General features: G+C 37.8%; 1 protein-coding gene across 2 annotated transcripts in view; it reads left to right on the top strand.

The window, feature by feature from the left end:
- FMN2 (formin 2) overlaps positions 1–22,528 on the top strand; it is a 398,539-nt gene that overhangs the window by 231,067 nt on the left and 144,944 nt on the right. For both annotated transcript variants that reach the window (XM_005539682.4, XM_065542730.2), the window contains exons 9-13: positions 10,606–10,697; positions 10,868–10,997; positions 12,139–12,285; positions 15,581–15,640; positions 15,803–15,923. In XM_005539682.4, the coding sequence (XP_005539739.3) occupies positions 10,606–10,697; positions 10,868–10,997; positions 12,139–12,285; positions 15,581–15,640; positions 15,803–15,923 (550 nt within the window). The remainder of the gene's footprint in view (positions 1–10,605; positions 10,698–10,867; positions 10,998–12,138; positions 12,286–15,580; positions 15,641–15,802; positions 15,924–22,528) is intronic.

Here is a 22,528-nt window from a genome sequence, read left to right as displayed (position 1 = left end):
TTAGGGGAGACCAATCAGGATATTAGAATAGTTGAGTGGAGAGATGGCAGTTTGGACGAGGATGGTGACAGTGGAGGTGGATCTGAGACTCAGTGATCCATTGGATGTGGAAGTGAAATGTGGGTAGATGTTTAGGATAACCCCCAGCTTTCTGGGTGGGTGACTAGTTTTCCAATTTACCGGAATGAGGATCACTGAAGATTTAGAGGAAGAAAACCCGAGTTGATTTTTAAATATGTTTTATCTAAGATGCTTCTGAAGTATCCAGGTGAAAACGTTGAGAAAGTAATTGTCTGTCTGGACACGGAATGAAAATACAGGCTTCGAAGGGAAACCGGAGCTAAATGTATTTATTATATAGTGTGGTGAGGTTTAGTGGATGAAGACCTGGCAGTGGGGACGGAGTGGGTTCAGCAAAGGGAGGGAGGAGAGTCACAAGAAGAAGATGTGATGTAATCAAAGGGAGCAATATTAGGATGCAAGGTTGCCTAGTAAACATAAAAGTGTCAGGGGTTGTGGTGTTTGTGGAGAGAGGCAAAGGCTTAGCATGTAGCTACATTGTGAAATTGGAGAGAAAATGAATAAAGGAACTCATAAAAGTTTGGCCAGCCCAGCATTTCTACATTCTATCCGTTAGAACACTGGTTCCTTGGGGGTCTCTTTCTGTCTCTCTGTCTTAGACACACACACGTTTTGTGAGAAATTAAGTATAAGGAATGCTGTTAAACAAAACTAGTCTTTCCAACAGCGTAATTTCTAAGAGTGTTTAGCGTCGTGAGCCTTCACAGCAGATGTGGCATACAACAATTCCTAAGACATCTCAGGGATTTAAGTTAGTGTTCTCTGGGAGTTAGTTCTTGTAGACTGAAACGATGTTGTCTAGGAAGGGACTTTCCCTATTGGAAGTGAAAAAGACTGGGAGAGGGAAGGTTTGTTAGTTGAATGTTCAGAACCTGGAAATTCTTTGATATGATTAATTAATGTGTAAGCGTGGAGCTACTTTGTTCATGTATTTGGCCATAAGGAAGAATGAGCCTATTTCAACATTCGAGAAAGAGTTGCTTCGCACCATTCATAAACTTAGCAGAAATGGGTATCAATTCAATATCACATCTGCCTGTTTCCCCTCCCCTGCAAATGAAACATCTTCCTGCCTTTAGAGTTAATGATTTTTTTCCCCAGGAGTTGAAATAGTACAATTCGGTTGCAGAAGGTATATGGGTCCGGGGTGTTGGAGGTTAAAGTATTTGGTGAAATCTGCAATGACATCTAGGAATCTGAATCTGCACTGGCTGGTGGTGACTGGTGAAAGCATCCAGGTTAGCAGCAACTGGGGTCTGTTTCATTTATAGGCAAACACAGTAAATCTTGAGAAAGGAACATTCTGCTACAAAGCTGCAAATGATCTGCAAATGATCAGGGTGAGAGTGGGAAGGGGCGAAAGGAAGGAGCAAAAAGATAGTTCTTGTAGACTGAAACGATGTCATCTTGGAAGGGACTTTCCCTGATGGAAGTGAAAAAGACTGGGAGAGGGAAGGTTTGTTAGTTGAAAGTTTGGAACCTGCAAATTCTTGTATGTGATTAATTAATGTGTGAGTGTGTAGCCACTTTGCTCATGTATTTGGCCATAAGGAAGAATGAGCCTATTTCAACAATGGCTCATAGTTGTGCCATGTAAATTGTAAAGAACCAGGTACTTAGCACAGAAGACAAAAGAGGACAATTGTAGCTTCCTCACGTATCTGAAAGAGATTTTGAAATGACCCTAAAGAGTGGACCTAGGACCGATAGCTAAAAGTAGAGGAAATGTTTTGTTTAGTATAAAGAAGCCCATATTTTTGGTGTGTTTCTGAACACTGTTCTTTAAAGATGTGATGACCAATTTAGGAAGACAGTGAATTTTGTCACTTAAAGTGCTTAAGTGTGGGGGTTTGTGGTTGAGAATTTAATGATCAGCTAGATAGGAAGGTTTTATCAAATATTAGTTCTCAGTGTCTGCTCCGTGGATGCCCAGGGATTCTTGCCATGCTTTCTGAGGGGATCTGCAAGGTCAAAACTGTTTTCCTGATCCCACTAAGATGGTATTTGGTTTTAATATTCCGTGTGATGAGGTGGGAAGTAAACATAAAGTCTACTGCCTAGCAAAGTATATAGTTATTTTGATGAAAAAGACTTGTGTGATAATTTAAATTGTGAATTGAACTTTTTTTTTTTTTTTTTCATTGAACACCATTTCTACTTGAAAACCAGACTGCAAACCATGGTTATTCATAGCTTGATATTTGCTGGACATTTTCTTGAACAAAGTAAGCTAGTTACTTCAAGGAAAACCACTCAGAGTATTTGCTGCCAATGATAAAATCTAAGCTCTAAAGCAAAAGTTAGCATTTTGGATGTCTTTTATCTGCCAGCATGAGCTTGAAAGTTTCACCTGTACTTAAATACTTTTTCTGATGGGATTGCAGATGATATTTTTAAAGAGTTGACTTTATTTTTAGTACTCTAAAATGACAATCCCAGAATTTGGAAGCTCTGTGTAAATCAGTGAATCAATAATTTTTAGATGACCATTCTCATTGCAAGATAGAACAGTACATTTTTATGTAACATAGTACAAAAAGTAAATTGATATGGTTTTCACTTAGTGTAGTACTAAAGATTATCTACACTTATCTGAAAAAGCTATTAAAATATTCCTCACTTTCCCAACTACCTATCTATATGAAGCTAGATTATTTTCCTATACTTCATCCAAAGCAGCAAATCACATTCGATTGAATGCAAAAGCAGATACAGATTCCAGCTATAAGCTGGACAATAAACAGAACTTTCAAAAATGTTAAACATTGTGACTCCTCTAACTTAAAAGAAAAAAAATCCAATTATTTTTACATTAATGGATTTTTATGATTTTGATGGAAGGAATACATATCTGAAGCACTTCCTGGTTTAATATCTAATATGGTAAATATCAATAGCTATACAGATGCTCCTCAACTTATGATGGGGCTATGTCCCAGCAAACCCATTATAAGTTGAAAATATCTTTAATAAACAGTACTTCTAATATACCTAGCTTATCTACCAAATATCGGAGCTTACCCTAGCCAGCCTTAAACTTGCTCAGATCACTTACATAGCCTACAGTTGGGCAAAATCATGTAACAAAAAGCCAATTTTATATCAAGTTAATATAAAAATTTTGAGTCAAAATTCAAAATACAGTTTCTACTGAAAGTCTATTGCTTTTCCCACCCCAACTTACTATGATTTTAAAAAAATCATAAACCGTAGTAAGTTGGGGACCCTCTGTAATCCTCAAAAAGTAAAGCTCTAGCATCTTGTATAATTTTTAGGAAAGAAAAGAATCTTGGGTCTAAAATGCTTGAGAATTGCTGTAGTTGATGGCCTGTGCTTCTTTCCATCCCTGAGATTTTTATGATTCTATGATATTATACTAATTCAGTGCTTGCTGAAAGTGTCCAAGCAAAGGAATTTCTCTGTTCCTTGCCAGGAGTGCCAACACTCAGGCTTTGCTATGACAGAGAGAGGATTTAGCGATGAGAAACCGACGATATTGTCCCTGTCCTCACAGAACTTCCAGTCTCTGTGTGGAAGATATAAACCCAAAATTCACAAAAGTAAATAAAATTACAGTGGCAATATGCTAGAGAGGAAAAGTAGTTGAAAGAGGTTCTTTCATCAGGAAACAGTTTCCCCATGAAGTGATTGAGCATGTAATATATAAGAGCCTTTCAGACCGAGGAATCCACACATGAAGGGCACTGTGGGGGATGGAAAGAGCTATTGTTTCATCATGTCACCATGAGAGAGGGCTTGCGGCTGGCACACACGGACCTGGAAAAGAGTGAAGCTGAACCGTGGGCCCCTTGATGTTCCATGGCAAGCATGTTGGCATTTATCCTTTGCAAGGTATTTAGGAGGTTAATTTTTTTGTGTGTCATAACTTCTCTAAACCTGTTCTTTATCTTCATTGTTCCTCAAGTTAATTTCATAATAACTTGATTTCCCTGCCTGATCTTCCGTCATCCCCAAGAACCCCCCTCCTCTTTATTTTCCTTGTCTGGTTCATCACTGTTGAATTTTAGTTCCTTTTCTTCTCTCCCTTTGTTTGCATTCCTCGCACATTGACTCTTCAGACTTTTTCTTTTCTTTTTTCTTTTCCTTTCCTTTCCTTTCTCTCTCTCTCTTTCTCTTTCTTTTCTTTTCCCTCCCTCCCTCCGTCCCTCCCTCCCTCCCTCCCTCCCTCCCTCCCTCCCTTCCTTCCTTCCTTCCTTCCTTCCTTCCTTCCTTCCTTCCTTCCTTCCTTCCTTCCTTCCTTCCTTTCTCTCTCTCTCTCTCTCTCTGTCTCTCTCTCTCTCTCTCTCTCTCTCTCTCTCTGTCTCTCTCTCTCTCTCTCTCTCTCTCTCTCACCCAGGCTGGAGTGCAGTGGCCCAATCTCAGCTCACTGCAACCTCCACCTCCCAGGTTCAAGTGTTTCTTGTGCCTCAGACTCCCGAGTAGCTGGGATTACAGGCATCTGCTATCACACCTGGCTAATTTTTTGTATTTTTAGTAGACACAGAGTTTCGCCATGTTGGCCAGACTGGTATCGAACTCTGTAACACAGGCAGTCCACCCGCCTTGGGCTCCCAAAGTGCTGAGATTACAGGTGTGAGCCATGTGCCTGTCCCAGACCTTTGACCTTTTTCACTCTGTGTCATCCTCTTCAACCTGACCATCCTCATTTATGAGCAGTAATCTCACTTCCAAATTTAGTCACAAAGTTGAGATTATCCACGTGGAAGATCTTTCTAATATTCTTTTCTGTATCAAAATCCTCTGTGTCCTTGTTCTTCCCTTCCATTGTTGTTCCCATTTGTGAGGATAAAAGTGTCTCCTTTCCTACATTTTCTATGTCTGACCTCGTCTCTCACATCTCTGCTAGCTTCTCCTCATCCTCCTGCCTGTTATTCCTCCTCCTGCCTGTTTCTTGATATGTGAGCATCCCCCAGGATCTGTCCTTGGCTGACTTCTGTCTTTCCTCTGAAGCTTCCTCCCCAGGGTTCTCTTTATGTCTGACTTAAGGATAGCTGATTCCCAATGGTATCTTTTGCCCTCACAGCTCTCCAAATGTTCCCAGTTCTCTCAAGCCTCACTGTCATACTACCATTACTTAGTACCACTAAAGGAGCACCTGTCACACTGTTTCATGGCAGTTTATTCTTTTGTCTACCTCCTGTTTGGACTGCCTGAAGGCAAGAGTTGGGATTTGCTAGCCCTTGTTTTTCCCCTTACCATACCAGTGAGTTGTGGTCCGTGAGTGATACTCATTTGATGAATCGAACGCACCAATTCCAAGCCTGCTTTACATTCCTGCCACTTTAGAGATCTCCCCACCTGGACATTCCAACTGGGTAATTTTTCATTTGCTATTGATTTATATACTATTCTGGTGAAGTTACCTTTTCCAGAGTACTGTTGAATAGGAGAGGGCATTATTTAAAAATTGGCACTTGACAAATCTGATTTTTTAAAAAATACAAACAAACTTTGCTACAAGAAGTGGTTTAAAGCCAGGCACAGTGGCTCATGCCTGTAATCCCAGCACTTTGGGAGCTCAAGGAAGGCAGATCTCTTGAGGTCACTCAGGAGTTCGAGACCAGCCTGGCCAACATGGCAAAACCCCGTCTCTACTAAAACTACAAAAATTACCTGGGCATGCATGGTGACTGGCACACACCTGTAATCCCAGTTACCTAAGTGGCTGAGGCATGAGAATTGCTTAAATCTGAAAGGCAGAGGTTGTAGTGAGCTGAGATCATACCACTGCACTATACCCTGGGCAACAGAGTGAGACCCTGTCTCAAGAAAAAAGAAAAGAAGAAGAAGGAAGAAGAAGGAAGAGGAAGAAGAAGGAAGAAGGAGGAGGAGGAGGAAGGAGGAGGAGGAGGAGGATGAAGGAAGAAGGAAGCAGAAGAAGAAGAAGACAAAGAAGGAGAAAAGAAGAAGAGGAGGAGGAGGAAGAAGGAGAAGAGAAGAAGAAGGAGGAGGAGGAGGAAGAAGGAAGAAGAAGAAGGAAGAAGGAAGCAGAAGAAGAAGGAGAAGACGAAGACGAAGAAGAAGAAGAAAGAGGAAAGAAGAAAGAAGAAGAAAAGAGAAAAGAAAAAAGAAAAGAAAAAAGATTTAGCTGTTGGACTAGTCCACAAATGACTATTTTAAATCTTGCATCGAAAAAAAACATTGTAAAGAAAACCATAGCTGTACTATGTTATAGTTATGGGGGTATTTACTTAAATAATGAATATTCACTGCATGTCTGTAATTTGTTGGAGGTATTTACAGACTATGAGGGGAATTCTAAGATGCGTCAAAAGCTTTAGGGATTGGCTTGTGTGTTTCTTTAAGATGATTAACATTTCAAAATGTGTGGATTCAGGCGTACCACTACCATCTTTTTGCATGTCAATCATTGCTGTGGTTGTAGAATGAAAAGAGATATGTTTTTGAAGTAATTGGTTGAAGGGGGAAAATGAAGGGGATTCAGACTGTATATATAGGCTGAGGCAGGCAAACAGCTTGAGCCCAGGAGTTTGAGACCAGCCTGGGCAACATGGAAAAACCCCATCTCTACCAAAAAAAAAAAAAAAACTTAGCTGGAGGGTAGTCCCAACTACTTGGGAGGCTAAGGTGGGAGGACCTATTGAGCCCAAGAGGTCAAGGCTGCAGTAAGCTGAGATCACACCGCTGCACTTCAGCCTGGGTGACACGGTGAGACCCTGTCTCAAAAAAAAGAATAATAATAAGGAAGCCTTCATTTGGCCATATTCCTCCAAAATAGGTTTAAAAAAAGAGTGTATACTTGGCCGGGCGCGGTGGCTCATGCCTGTACTCCCAGCACTTTGGGAGGCCGAGGCAGGCGGATCACGAAGTCAGGAGATCGAGACCATCCTGGCTAACACGGTGAAACCCCATCTCTACTAAAAATGCAACAACAACAACAACAAAAAAATTAGCCAGGCATGGTGGCGGGCGCCTGTAGTCCCAGCTGCTTGGGAGGCTGAGGCAGGAGAATGGTGTGAACCCAGGAGGCAGAACTTGCCGTGAGCCGAGATTGCGCCACTGCACTCCAGCTTGAGCGACTGAGCGAGACTCCGTCTCAAAAAAAAAAAAAGAGTGTATACTTGTAATGACTCTCTCATATAAATGCACATATGTATATACACATACAAGCACACACATACAGATTTGATCTTCATAATTTGCAGATTCTATATTTGCTAACTTGCCTAGTCACTAAAATATATTTTTAACTCCAAAACTGACAGGCATGGGGCTTTTGTAGTTATTTGCAGACATGTATTGAGTGGTAAAAATGAGTCTCCCAATATACATGTTCTTAACTGAAATCAAACAAGGCAGCATTCTGCCTTTTTGTTTCAGCTCTTGTGCAGTAAGGCATCGTTTTTGCAGTACTTAGTACCATGTTTTTTGCACTGTTGTGCTTTTGTTAGTGATTTTGTAGTCTAAGAGGGCCACAAGCACAGTGTTGAAGTGCTGGCTAGTGCTTCTGAGCACAAGATGGCTGTGATGTCCCTGATGGGGAAAAATCTGTGTTGTGGACAAGCTTTGTTGAGGCATGAGCCATGGTGCTGCTGGCGTTGAGTATTAATGAATCAACAGACTATATTAAACGTCTTTAAACATCAAACAATGTTATGTATTGATCAGTCAATGAAAATGTTGTGACCCCAGAGGCTCACAGGAGCCCTATATTTTTTCTAGCAGTAATAGTTCAGTATATGCTGATTCCGTGCCCAGTCCGTAAATAGCAAGAATCGACCGTGTGTGTGTGTACACATAAGTATGTATATATGTGTGCATGTGTGTATATGAGAGTGAGAGGGCCAAAGATTACCTGAGGTGGAGTTAACTAAGCCCCAGAGAGAAAAAGGGAACAGAAGAGATCATATCATGTACACATAGTTGTAGAGAACAAGAAAGGGGCATAGATAAAGTGACAGTTCCCTCGACTCGCCATGAAGTTTACTGTCAGCCCAGGGCAGCTTTATTTCTTTCTGAAGTGAGCAGAAATGGTCTAATAGAGTACAGGGTATAAAGGACTGTGCAATTAGTACTTCATGTGTGCTGAATAGTTTGGGGAGTGCCTCTAGAGTACTAATAGAAAGTCACTTTGTTCTGAAGACATTGATGAATTTCATCCTTCTCTTGTATCTTTAATTATTACTCTGGTTTACCTTAGCCATCTTTTTGCTCTTACAGCTGCCTTTTGATTTGTTTTTGTGTTGTTTAAGACCCAGGGAAATTTACTGTGTCCATGGAGTAGGATTCTAGTCATTCAACCCCACGTTGAGTCTATTCAACAGCTAGATTGAGTCTATATTAAGGTGTCTAAACAAAATCAAACTAAGAAACCTAATTATGTCACCAAACTGTAGCAAACAAGCAAACTGTAGCTTGTATCCAAGCTGGATTTTTTTTATGAGGTTTTGGATGTAGAAAGGGGTTGGGCTTGGAGGTAGGTGACTAACCAACTCTCTGGTAGAAACTCTTTCCTTTAAAAGAATAAAGAGATTATAGGGATTGGAGACCTTTATGTGTTATACTTTGGTGGGGACTTGTGTGTCTTAAAACAACCCTTGCCTTTTCTGTATTCTTAGCTGTAATGTTCTTTTAGAATATTACCCAAGTCTCTCATTTGCCAGAAAGATCGGTATTAGTCTGTCCTGTAATATGGCTTTACATGGTCTTATGATATTATTTGTGAGGCTGACTCTCATAGGTAACTGACAAATGAATGAAGTAGTATTTGCTCAAGTAGTAAAATTCTTGAGCAAAGCCACAAATAACTGGGGAGAAAAGTAAGATTACTGTGCAATTGAAATTCTAGAAGAGTTTTAATTTTTGGAGTAGCTTAGAATATTTACAGTAAAATGTACCTCCTTTACTTCTTTGTATTCTTTTGATGCGTCACATTCCAAATGCAAAATTTATGAAACTGTCAGAGGATCAACTTCTCTGGCAGATCTCTCATCAGTTCTTCCCTCGTTAAAAGAAGCTTCTTCTTTTGAGACAAGTCTTTGTTAGTTAATCCTATCAACTGAAAACCTGCATTTCAAAACAATCAGTAAATACAAAGCAGAACCTCGCTTTGTTTAGGTGGTATCTATCAATTCTCTTGAAATCTATCAGGCTCTAGCTTCTGTAGCAGTTCTTGGCTGAGCTGCTTGTCTATTTAAACGGAAATAATATTGAAAGAATATTAACTTCTGAAGACTGGACTCAGAAATCATAATATGGTGGTCTATTCTTAATGCATGTAGAAAATGTGATATTTTGGCTCTTTTAATACACCTTTGTGAGTTGTAAAATAAAGACAGGACTACAAATAAAAATAATCCAAATACTCTATAAAATACAGATTTGTGCTTCCTGAAGTCTATAAAATCTCCTACCCTCTATTAATATTAAAAATGTACAGGATCTTCTCTCATAAGGAAACACAGTTAGAATGACAAATTTTTAGTTTGAGATTATAAAGGGTGACAGAAGACACTTAAGAAGAAAATAAGCATGGAGTCATTTTTGTATCAAAAAGAAAATCCAGGCCAGGTGCAGTGACTCATGCCTGTAATCCCAGCAGTTTGGGAGGCCGAGATGGGTGGATCACCTGAGGTCAGGAGTTCAAGACTAGCCTGGCCAACATGGTGAAACCTCGTCTCTACTAAAAATACAAAAAATGAGCTGGATGTAGTGGCAGGTGCCTGTAATCCCAGCTACTTAGGAGGCTGAGGCAGGAGAATCACTTGAACCCGGGAGGCGCAGGTTGCAGTGAGCAGATGTCATGCCATTGTACTCCCACCTGGGCGACTACTTTATAAAATGAAATGCTTGTGTTCTAGAAAGTATTATAAACAGCCAAAATAACAAAGGAAAACTATTGTTTTAAAGCATGCTTGAATGAATAAACATTTCTCAGATCACTAATAGTTAATAACATTATTTGGAAGATTTGGGGATAATCTGGCTCACATTAAACATATTTACACTTTATTTTATTTTATTTTACTTTACTTTGTTTTATTTTATTTATTTATTTATTTATTTATTTATTTATTTGAGATGGAGTCTCACTCTGTCACCCAGGCTGGAGTTCAGTGGTACAATCTCAGCTCACTGCAACCTCCTCCTCCCAGGTTCAGGCGATTCTCCTGCCTCAGCCTCTCAAGTAGCTGGGATTACAGGCACCCGCCACCACGCCCCACTAATTTTTGTATTTTTAGTAGAGATGGGGTTTCACCATATTGGCCAGGCCAGTCCTCAAACACCTGACCTCAGGTGATCCGCCCCCCTTGGCCTCCCAAAGTGCTGGGATTACAGGCATGAGCCACTGCACCCGGCCATATTTAGACTTTCAAATGCCTCATGAATTAAGTCAAGCTTTACTACATACAGATGCTAAGAAACATGAAAACAGATAGAGTTTTGCTGTATTCAGATCAGTACATTTATCAAGATAATTAGATTATTTAAGGGATTCAGTTGGCCAGACTTTGAAAAACTGTTTGGTTTTTGTTTTTCTAGAGAGCACAGTCAGACGAACTGGAAAAAATAGAAAAGCATGGCCGGTCTTCCAAAGACAAGGAAAATGCCAAGTCTCTGGACAAACCTGAGCAGTAAGCATGCCTTATAGCCGTGCAGAGGGCGTCCAGGCCATGGGTGGGCCCGTTTTGTTTGGAAAATGCAATGCAGTGTCTTCAGTGCATACTTGTTATGAATGAGATGAGAATAAACATCTGTGGATGTGAATTATATTTTTCTTCTTAACTTGGCTTTATTTCCTTAGGTTCCTTTATGAACTGTCACTAATCCCCAACTTTTCAGAGCGAGTCTTTTGCATCCTGTTCCAGTCCACGTTTTCAGAAAGCATTTGCTCAATTCATCGCAAACTGGAATTACTACAGAAATTGTGTGAGGTAAGTTCTGGTCCAAAGAGAGCTGAACTTGAATCTCATTTAATTGTGCTCAGCCATGTTCATATTTCAGAAAAGCGTTCTTTTATTTACTCGAAGTACTCACCAAATTTGACGGATCACAGTCCCACAGAAGGGAACATTTTATGATTGACCTTCAAGATCAAAGCAAATGTTCCGAGGGGTGCCCAGGGCTGCAAGACCACATTGCTAGAATGTGGCCAGTACATGTTGGCCTCCAGAGACTTCTGTGTCCTCTCCTTTTGCCAAAACAAAATCTTCAGTTTTCACGGGCCTCTCAGACATCAGACTTCCAAAGGAATGTGATTTGAAGGCATTTTTCTTTACTTTCTTTCGTTGTCTGGAAGGACTCCTCCACAAATTGTTAATAATTATTCCAGCCAAATAATTTAGGAACAGCCATATGACTCAACAGAAGACAGATATTCTTCTGAAAACAAAAAATAAATGCTTGGCAGAAACAACCAATGTTAACATTTAAAACAATTTGTCAAATATCAGTAGTACCATTTGTTCTAGTTGCGGTAAATCATTTTGAAAAGTGAAAAGATGTTCTTAAAGGCTCACATTTTCAGAAGAAGTGACATGCAAATTTAAGTTAAACACAGTGTTTTGAAAGAAATGAGTGTGAGCTCTTTGGGGGTAAACCTAAATTTAGAAATTAATCTCTGCGTCTGCTTTTTGGTTTCCTCTGCTGAGGCCAAAAAATTTGTTTTGTTCCAGACATAGGCACAATTAAGACAATGGCAGATATATTAGTGATGTTATTTTGTAATGGTTCTCCTTTGGCCTTATTTAATAGTTCTCATATATCCTTATTCTCATATAGCCTTAGTTCCCATATAGCCTTAATAGTTCTCACACAACCTTGTTTTCCTTGCGGTTACATCATAGACATGGCCTAACATAGCATCCCCCAGCTTACAGAGGCATACCTGAATGTTTGTGGGTGGTGCAGCTTTTACTAACTTTCAAGATACTGCTCTTAACATATACCTAATAATTAGGAATGATAAAGTTTGGTTGTGACCCAAAACTACTAATATAAATAGCTGGCATTGACTTGATGATTCAAACAAAACCTGGTATAGAAGTTGTTTTTTGTTGTTGTTCTGTTTCACAGACGTTAAAAAATGGCCCAGGGGTTATGCAGGTTCTAGGTTTGGTTCTTGCCTTTGGCAACTACATGAATGGAGGAAATAAGACTCGAGGACAGGCAGATGGCTTTGGATTAGACATTCTTCCAAAACTGAAAGATGTCAAAAGCAGTGTAAGTATTTTGCATGAGTGGACATAGGCAAATTGAGAATTCAATGTTTTGTTTAGTAATAAGTCTGAATGTAAAGCAGTTGTAATAAATATTTCTTTTATGTTCCTAGGCCAAATGTTTCTTTATGTTCTGAGCTAGAAAAAAGTAATGTCCATCAGATATTTGTGATTAATAATGTTTCCTAAAGTGAATAATTTTTATTCTTATGTCTAATTAATAATTACAACTTTTTAATATAAAAACAATATAAAATAACTTTTTATATTGTTTTAATATAAAAACAATAATTTCTTTTACTGTATCTTTCCCATGTCTGCTAATATTTATCCTTTTGGAATCTGAAGGCTAATTATTTTCTATGAGTTAGACAGTGTATCTCTTGTTTTTTTCTTTGTCATGTCAAGCAATGGAGGCCAATAGGTCCATATTTTGAAAATAACACAAAGATGAATAAAATGGCTTGTAAATAAAATATAAAAGATGATTCTACTCTGCTGCATATGATTTTCTCCTTGATACTGGTGCGTCGGGGGATGTCTAAGCCCTCTTGCAGACCTAATTATTTTTGGTACTACTTCTGCAGTTGTGTTTGTTTGAAATTAATATCTAAGCAATTGTGAGAGTGCCAGGAGAAATATGAGGTTAGGAATGATGGTTAGAGTCACAGAATGAAGTCTGAGATGATAAACTTAAAAAATAAAAGAGTTACATTTCTCTAATAAAAGAATCATCACACAAAAAAGTAAGATAAAGGAAATTCTGGACATGTTTTTGAAATACTAAGTTTAATAATTGGCTTGTAGAAATAAAAATATGTAGGATTGTCCTTCCTAGATAATGAAATAATTTCCTTCATGGGAGAGAGAGAGACTTTTAGACTGAGGCAGGACAATGGCATGAACACGGGAGGCAGAGCTTGCAGTGAGCCGAGATTGCACCACTGCACTCCAGCCTGGGCGACAGAACGAGACTCCATCTCAAAAAAAAAAAAAATATTTTCTGCCAGCCAACAATTTGTTTATTATTTTATATACAAATGATTCTCAATGTAAAATGGAGTTATGGCCTGATAAACCCATCCTAAGTTGAAAATACCATAAGTGAAAAGGCATTCAATACATCTAACCTAGTAAGCATCAAAGCTTAGCCTAGCCTGCTTCAAACATGCTCAGAACACTTACCTCAGCCTACAGTTGGGCAAATCATCTAACACAAAGCCTATTTTATAATAAAGTGCTGAATATCACATGTAATTTATTGAATACTGTGCTGCAAGTGACAAACAGAATGGTTGTATGGGTACCCAAAGTATAGTTTCTACTGAATGTGTATCACTTTTGTACCATTGTGAAGTCAAAAAATTGTAAGATGACCCATTGTAAGTCAGCGTCTGTGTGTGTGTGTGTGTGTGTGTGTGTGTGTGTGTGTGTGTGTGGTCAAATTAATACAGATATTCATTCAACATTCTTTCATTGAGCATCTATGGAACATGGACACTGCTTTTCCAACACTGAATAATTCGTAGTTCTTCCCTGGTACACCCACACATATGATGTTTTTATTTTTATAATTGTTTGTTCAAATGCTCATGTGTATGATACACATTTTCATAGAAGTCTTACTATAGAGAGCTGATAAATTACATTTGTTTAAAAAAAATGCTTAAGCCAAGTGCAATAGCATGAGCCCATAATCCCAGCTACTTGGGAGGACTTTTCGAGGCCAACCTGGGTTATACAGTGAGACCCCTTCTCAAAAAAAAAAAAAAAAAAAAAAAAAAGAAAGAAAAGAAGTCCTTTTCTTAACCTATGGTGATTCTTGAATACTCAGCAACTGCTTGTTGGAGTGAAACAACTTTTGCAAATAATATTGAAATACATAGCATCAATATCATGTTTAAATTATAGAAATGAACTGGAAATAGATTCTAGTGATCATATACAAATAAGAGATTATTTGTGGGACTTTTTTGGTATCAGTTTATATATTGTATTCAATCCTCTATTAGATTAAATGTCATTAATTTAGATAATCAAGGGGTAATCTAAAATAAAAATTTTAATATGTAATCAAGAAATAAGTTTTTAAAATAGTTTCACTTGTACTCAGAAGAGCTATGAAAGTCTTCCTGAATTGGTTCTTTCTCTGTAAAACAAATGTAACTATACTTATTCCTTAGTACTGTTTATAGACCTCCATGGACAGAGCTGTTACTTTGATCACTTAGAATTTTCTCTTAGCACACCAAGTTTTGTTAATTGATTCAGGTGCTGCCAGGCGTTTCACTGAATTACAAGTTGGGAGAAAGAAAGGAACTCAAGTTGCTTAAATCATGTTACAAGCAAATCCTGTCTAATGAGGGGTGTCTTTAATAGCTATATTACTGACTCATGTCAAACTTGATTATAAAGAGGTTTTGCTCTTTTTACAAATATAGAAAAAATCGTGGTTATATTAAACATTCCAGAGAATGTAGTTTGTATCATAGGGTTTGTTTTTAAAGTAAAATATATACCTGAGCTCTCCAATTCAGATTATCTACTACTACTTTGGAAGAATACACAAAAAAAGCTAAATAAAAATTAATGCCCCTAAATAAACCAGAAAGGAGGTGAAAAGGTATTTTTGAAATGTGTTAGATATGAAACAATTTTACCTTTTTTTAAATAGAACTACCCACATTGTCTTATTTATAAACACATGAGTATTAATTTGTCAAATCCCAATTGCTGACATAACAAATTATAATATTGGTATTGTTAAAAGCTCCCCTTTACTTAATATTGGAATTGTTAAAAGCTCCCCTTTACTTAAAATGATACTTAGCTTTTTTATTTCCCTAATCTATATGCTAATGAGCCTCAATCAAAGTTACTGTTGGAGTGGTACCTATTTGCTCAGCTATATATCAATGCTAGCAATGTTTAATTATTTCCTTTAAGATAGTAGTTTTAAAACAAAAAATTATCAAACAAAACAATAAAAACACAAAATAATAAAATATACAAGACATGAGCTAAATTTCTAATTGAGGGGGGTAACAATTGGAAAGTATTTACAGTTTAGACTTTGCCCCTAAATAGCTGTGCTAAGATTGGAACACTGGGGAGAAAAATCTTTTAAGCCATCAAACTCCTTAGACACAATGGCCAAGACAATTCAAAATGTAAAATTTCACATTACATTCCAAATGTTCTCATGTATATATGTGAATTTACTAGAATCTTTTTTGGTAACACTTTATATTTAATTAGTTAAAAAATACGTTGTCACTGACTTTGGTCTTTCTGCCTAGGACAATAGCAGAAGCCTTTTGTCATATATTGTTTCGTATTATCTCCGAAATTTTGATGAGGTAAGACAATTTTTACATCTCGTCACATTCCATTATTCTTTATTTGTTGGATGATTTGGCAGTACTTTTTGTTGTTGTTTTTGGTTTGGAGATACCTGCCATTATTCTTTTTTATGTTGATAACCAATTTCTTTGACTATAATGGGGTTTTTTGTTCATTAGGATGCTGGAAAAGAACAGTGCCTCTTTCCACTGCCAGAACCCCAGGACCTTTTCCAGGCCTCACAGATGAAGTTTGAAGATTTTCAAAAAGATCTCAGAAAATTGAAGAAAGACTTGAAAGGTAACTTAAAATCCTGAACTCATGTTTTCTGTTTATGCTTTTTTAATGAGAGAAGGCAGACTTTTCAATGTTTTTAGAGAAAAGTAATCTTTCTTATCTTTATAGAACTAAATTTGTGTGTGTGTGGCAAAAGAACAATTTTGCCTATATTCTTTGGTTGTTTAAAACGTTATGTGTGTCAAAAATTTGGTTATTAAGTAATACCTTGGTTATTTCAGTTAATCTGTTTTGTCAGGAATAAGTTTACATTTTGTTTTCATTTTCATTTTATAACCAAGAACATTTGGGTATTGGTCGTGTCATGGTTGGATACAAATTATGTCATTGTTATAATGGAAGATAAATAGTCCCTCCCCATTTTCCCTTGGTGTACTTGCCCAAGATTTTCTGGCTTATGAACTTTCCTGGGAACAAAATATCTTCTTCTACTTAAAAACCACATGCAAGTATATTGTTTTATTACCAATCAAGCTTTATATAAAATTATTTTGAAGAATAATAGGCTGAAATTTTTCAAATCTCTAAATTAAAAGTAGCATTTACAAAAAAGCAAATAGTTTGCAGATTTTTTTATTTTGTAAGTAAAATTCCTGCTACCCCCTTTTCTTGATATTCTTATTGAGTTGTGAACACCTCAGCTATCTATTTCAGCTTCTTTCTTGCTGTATTACATAGAGATAAGGAGTAAATACATTTACCTGAGCTTTTCATTTGATATTGTGTTACTATACGAGAAGAAAAGGCCTGGTTACCCCTGTCCAGAAACCAAAAAACATAGAACTTTTTAAGAGACTCCCAATTTTGAGATATGTTTATCCAAAGATACTGATCTGTAATCAAATTCATCGAGTTGTTATATTCTAGTCACAGATATTTTAAAATGGATTTCAGTGAGCATAGGGACATTATGTAGTATGCTTACAGTTCTTATATATTCAACAACATTTATTATGGACCTGGCTCCTATCAGACATTTGCTAGGTGCTGTGGATCCACAAAGGTTACAGTCATCGCTGTTGAAGAGGGCTGAAATTCTGTCACCTAGACGTACCCTGTTGGAGCCTTACAAGTTGGTGCTCATTGGCTGAGGCCAAGAAAGACTGCCTTGACTTGCTCTGTTTTTCATACAATAATAATAAATAAAACTATATTACATTTGTATAATCTTATGGTACTGTGCATTTTAAGCTAAGAATGAATTCTTAAAGCAACAGAAAGAAAACACTCATGCTATAGTATTACACTTCAACCCGAAGACAGGCATCTTGGTTTGCTTATGAAATTTACACACACTATGAGGTGGTGCTAGAGGCATTTCTGGGGCATCTGGAAAATACTTCCCACTTCAATCAATAGTTCAGTCTCGTAAAGTGGGATTTCATAGTTTACAGGTGATCTGATAAAGGAGCGGAATGGGTGACCCTATTATCGGGATATCAGGATTTATGTTTGCTTTCTGGAGTTGCATCACTTTGGAATGTTATCCCACTTCCTTAAGATAAATCCACAACTTCTTACTATAGGCATTAAATATACATGTAACTATGAAAATGGCAAGTTCTCGCAAGACTTGGAGCTAAAAAGAAATACTTACCTAACACCACATAGTGGGCTTGAAAAGACAAGCAGCCAGTCGGGCACAGTGGCTCACACTTGTAATCCCAGCACTTTGGGAGGCCGAGGCGGGCGGATCACCTGAGGTTGGCAGTTCTTGACCAGCCTGACCAATATGAAGAAACCCCGTCTCTACTAAAAATACAAAGTAGCCGGGCGTGGTGGCACATGCCTGTAATCCCAGTTACTTGGGAGGCTGAGGCAGGAGAATCGCTTGAACCCAGGAGGTGGGGGTTGCAGTGAGCTGAGATTACACCATTATACTTCAGACTGGGCAACAAGAGGGAAACTCCATCTCAAAAAAAAAAAAAAAAAGAAAGAAAGAAAGAAAGAGAGAGAGAGAGAGAAAGAGACAGACAAAGAAAGGAAGGAAGGAAGGAAGGAAGGGAGGGAGGGAGGGCGGGAGGGAGGGAGGAAGGAAGGAAGGAAGGAAGGAAGGAAGGAAGGAAGGAAAAAGACAAGCAGCCAGCGCCTCAGAATACTATTTTGACATCTGCATTTGCCAGCTCCTAGTGCTAGGTGCCCACATTTGGTGGCACAGAAGATGAGATATTGAAGGAGCCTCTTAGCAATTTTTGAGTACCTCAGAGTTTAAAGAGAGGATTTTAACCCTGAAGGTTTACACTTTATATCAGGGAAAGATGAACTTATCTTTCAGATATCATCAGACCTGTGCCCTTGGTCAACAACGATCACATTTGCCTGGCACAGCATTTTCCTCAGTCTGAACACAGCTTGTTACAATTTGATAGAATTTGTTGAAATGGGGAGTCTCATGACCAAATGAATGTAGCAACTGCTAAGTTAAAGTTAAAAGGACTTCATGGTATCCTCCAAAAAAAAAAAAAAAACAAAATATAGGGGGGTTTGCAATTGTCCCATTCATTACAGAGCACTTTTTTCACAGAATCTCTGGTGTGTTCTGTAGTCACTGAAACGTATTTTGAGAAATGCAAGGCTGGGGTACTGTGTTAGTAACAGAAGAATGGCATTTACCTTTGAGGAGCTTACAGGGAAGGTTGGAGAAATGATACTATAGTTGATGAAATAATGTAATTATATATTACTCTTCTTAAAAAATGGAATCAGCTCAAAGAGCTATTTACAAAGCTGTCCAACTCTGAGGATTAAAAACTGACAAATCATAATTTACCTCATTTTTTTTTTTTTTTGCTTTTCTAAAATGTGGGGTTTTCCATGAAAAACAACATGTTTTATGATACGAGGAAGGAAATCTTATGGACTGAAATATAAATTCAGTTACTGGGAAATGAAGATATATCCAAATGTAGAATTTCATATCAACAATGCATGAAATCTGCCTCATGTCCTTTTTAGGAATGAGAGGGATATAAATAGATATGTATGTCCATCTGACTAAATGGTAGTCAAATGGAAAATTATTGGATTATGTTATTTTAGGAACAATTACTTTGAAATAATGTCTACTTTGATCAAAGTAGCCTATTAAAAATGATTCTTTTTCTTTTTCTTTTTTCTTTCTTTCTTTCTTTCTTTCTTTTTTTTTTTTTTTTTTTACAGTCTTGCTCTGTTGCCCAGGCTGGAGTGCAGTGGCACAATCTCGGCTCACTGCAACCTCCGCCTCCCCACCTCCTGGGTTCAAGCAATTCTTTTGCCTCAGCCTCGCGAGTAGCTGGGATTACAGGCACATGCCACCACTTCCAGCTAATTTTTTGTATTTCTAGTAGAGACAGGGTTTTGCCTTGTTGGCCAGGCTGGTCTCGAACTCCTGACAAAAATGATTCCTTCTACATGATCAAGTGAGGGCCTTCATTTAAGAGGATTCATACAGCCACATTTTGTTCCCCAAAGGCAAGTTGTTATAAAAGGTTTAGAAAATAAGATAATATATATAAAGCATTTCTCTCAATACCTTTCATACAATAAATATCCAATAAATCTTGGCCATTCATAATAAGGTAAACATAGAATAAGCAGTGTGATTAGTTTGATAAAGACAGATAAGCAATAATCATAGTAGCTCATCTACTGGCTCTAGCACTTCTGTTTCTGCTTAGAGACTTGGTTTTTATTTCTAAGGAAAGGCTGAAAAATAATGTGTTATGGCTCAGACATTTTAATGAGACAACTGAATCTCATTTTAGCATTTTATAATAACATCCACTGTGTTTAGTTTCTCTGCTCACTCCCAAGATTTCCATATTTCCTCAGGGTGCTTCCCTGGCTTTCTTAGCTCAGTGACTTGTAGTTCGTTAAGCAACCTGATCTGCTTTTGATCTCTTCTGGCTGTCAGCAGCTTTCCTTGATGTAGTCATGCCAAATGATGACTCTGTTCCAGTGCATTTCTTGAATAGGAATTGTAGCATTTGCCACATGACTTAAATCAACTCAACATGCACAGAGCATTGAGTAATTAAGTTACCGGAACTGGAGGAGAATGTTCTCATGCAAGTTCTTCTCTGTGTCCTCTTTCTTTCTGTTCTTCCTCCCTGCAGTCACACACTCTCTCTCTCTCTTTTCAGTATCTGAGTTGAAAACACGTTTAAAATTCATTAACTATACCTTCAAGTGGAAGCAATGTCCATGTCCAGAGATTTATAGGAAAAACCAGTTCTCAATTTTGTCTATATTTTATCTTTGGCTTACAGCTACTACTTTGTAACTATTACATGTAAATTGTTCATTTCTGATATTTCCATTTTTCCCCTTACGTTTGAGGAGAGGAAACAAATAAGCTTTTTTAAAACTAACATTTTACAGTAGTCCTCCCTGCCCATCCAATTCTTTACTTTCCTTGGTTTCAGTTACCCATAGTCAACCTTGATCCAAAAATATTGGGGAAAATTTCAGAAATAAACAATTCATATGTTTTGCATTGGGCACCGTTCTGAGTGGTATGATGAACTCTCCCGCCCTCTGCCTTCATCCCTTCTGGCACGTGGATCCTCGCTTAGTTCAGCGTATTCCTGCTGTATATACTACCCACCTGTTCGTCACTTACGAACCCAAGCTTTTTGGCAATAGGGACCAGTTTCGTGGAAGACAGTTTTTCCATGGACAAGCCAGGGAGATGATTTCAGGATGATTCAAGCGCATTGCATTTATTGTGCACTTTACATCTATTATAATTACATTGTAATATATAATGAAGTAATTATACAACTCACCATAATGTAGAATCAGTGGAAGCCCTCAACTTCTTTTTCTGCAGCTAGATGGTCCCATCTGGGGGTGATGGGCGGCAGTCACAGATCATCAGACATTAGATTCTCCTAAGGAGCATACAACCTAGATCCCGCACATGCGCAGTTCACAGTAGGGTTCTGGCTCCTATGAGAGTCTAACGCTGCCGCTGATCTGACAGGAGGCAGAGCTCAGGCGGTAATGCTTGTGATGAGGAGCGGCTGTAAATAGAGATGAAGCTTTGCTTGCTCGCTGGCCACTCACCTCCTGCTGGGTCGCCTGGCTCCTAACAGGCCACAGACCAGTACCCGTCTGTGGCCTAGGGGCTGAGGACCCCTGACTTAGGAGCCATCTTGGTTATCAGACCAACAGATCACAAAAAGGGTGAGTATAGTATGATAAAATGTTTTGAGACAGAGAGACCACATGCATGGAACTTTTAGAGTATATTGTTATAATTGTTCTATTATTATTATTTTTAATCTCTTACTGTGCCTAGTTTATAAATTAAGCTATAGCATAGGTATGTATGTATAGGAAAAAGTATAGTATATATAGGTTTCAGTACCATCTGCTGCTCCAAGCATCCACTGGGGATCTTGGAAGGTATTCTCCATGGATAAGGCAACACTACTGTTTTATGATTTTTTTAATTAAAAAAATTTTATTGAAGTAAAATATAAAATTTACCATCTTTACCATTTTTAAGTTATATTTTAATATTAATATCTATTTAGCATAGGAGCTTTAGACACCTCAAAAAATGTAGAGAAGAAAACATTTGTATTTCTATAGTTCAATGATAAATAATTCTTATATTTTGTTCTGTTTATATCTGGTAGGTGAGTGTTTATCGCATGTGCATACATATATGAATTATTCTATTGGGATCATGATGCACATAATTATTGCAATTTTTGTTCACTCATTTTCTGGTTTATAATAGGATAATTTAATTTTATTTATTTACATATATTCTATTAATATTTTCTTTCTGATTGTCTATTTGATAAATTTTTAAATAGTCTCTTCCTAACACCTCCAATAACATTTAAGAAAATGTACACAGTATTCCTGTTAATTTACTTGGTAATCCTAAATGTTAACATATTTTGTAAACTATACAATTTTATAACTTGCTATAAATTTATGTAGTGTATTCTTATAAATAAGATGAATGTTTTAGAACATTCTAACTAGCAATTGAACTCCTTCTACTTTCTTTTCAATTTTTTTCCAGACTTTGGGTACTGTCATTTTTCTTAAAAACATTACTGCTGTTTAATAATTATTATGTAATAACATTTATGAATATAGTTAAATAATTACTGTGCTACCATTGTTGCATCTCATACTCCCCCCACCCCACCGGCCCGCCCCGAGCTTCACATTTGGTGTTCTTTCAGTGTGAGTGGGTGGGTGTTAAACTTAGTCCAGGCCAGGCGCGGTGACTCACGCCAGTAATCCCAACACTTTGGGAGGCCAAGGCGGGTGGATTGCTTGAGGTCAGGCGTTCAAGACCAGCCTGACCAACATGGTGAAACCATGTCTCTACTAAAAATACAAAAATGAGCCGGATATGGTGGTGGGCGCCTGTAATGCCAGCTACTCGGGAGGCTGAGGCAGGAGAATTGCTTGAACCTGGAAGGCAGAGGTTACAGTGAGTGGAGATCGCACCACTGCACTTCAGCCTGGGAGACAGAGCAAGACTCCATCTCAAACTGAAAAAAATTGTTCCCCCTTGTTTTGGAATGATAGTTTCACCAGAAATAGAGTTCTAGACTGACTGACTTTTCATCAGTATTTTGAAGATATTTTTGTTTTCT

This window comes from Macaca fascicularis, chromosome 1, assembly GCF_037993035.2.
Source record: "Macaca fascicularis isolate 582-1 chromosome 1, T2T-MFA8v1.1".
Lineage (NCBI taxonomy): Eukaryota > Metazoa > Chordata > Mammalia > Primates > Cercopithecidae > Macaca > Macaca fascicularis.
This window is presented reverse-complemented; position numbering and strand designations above follow the sequence as displayed.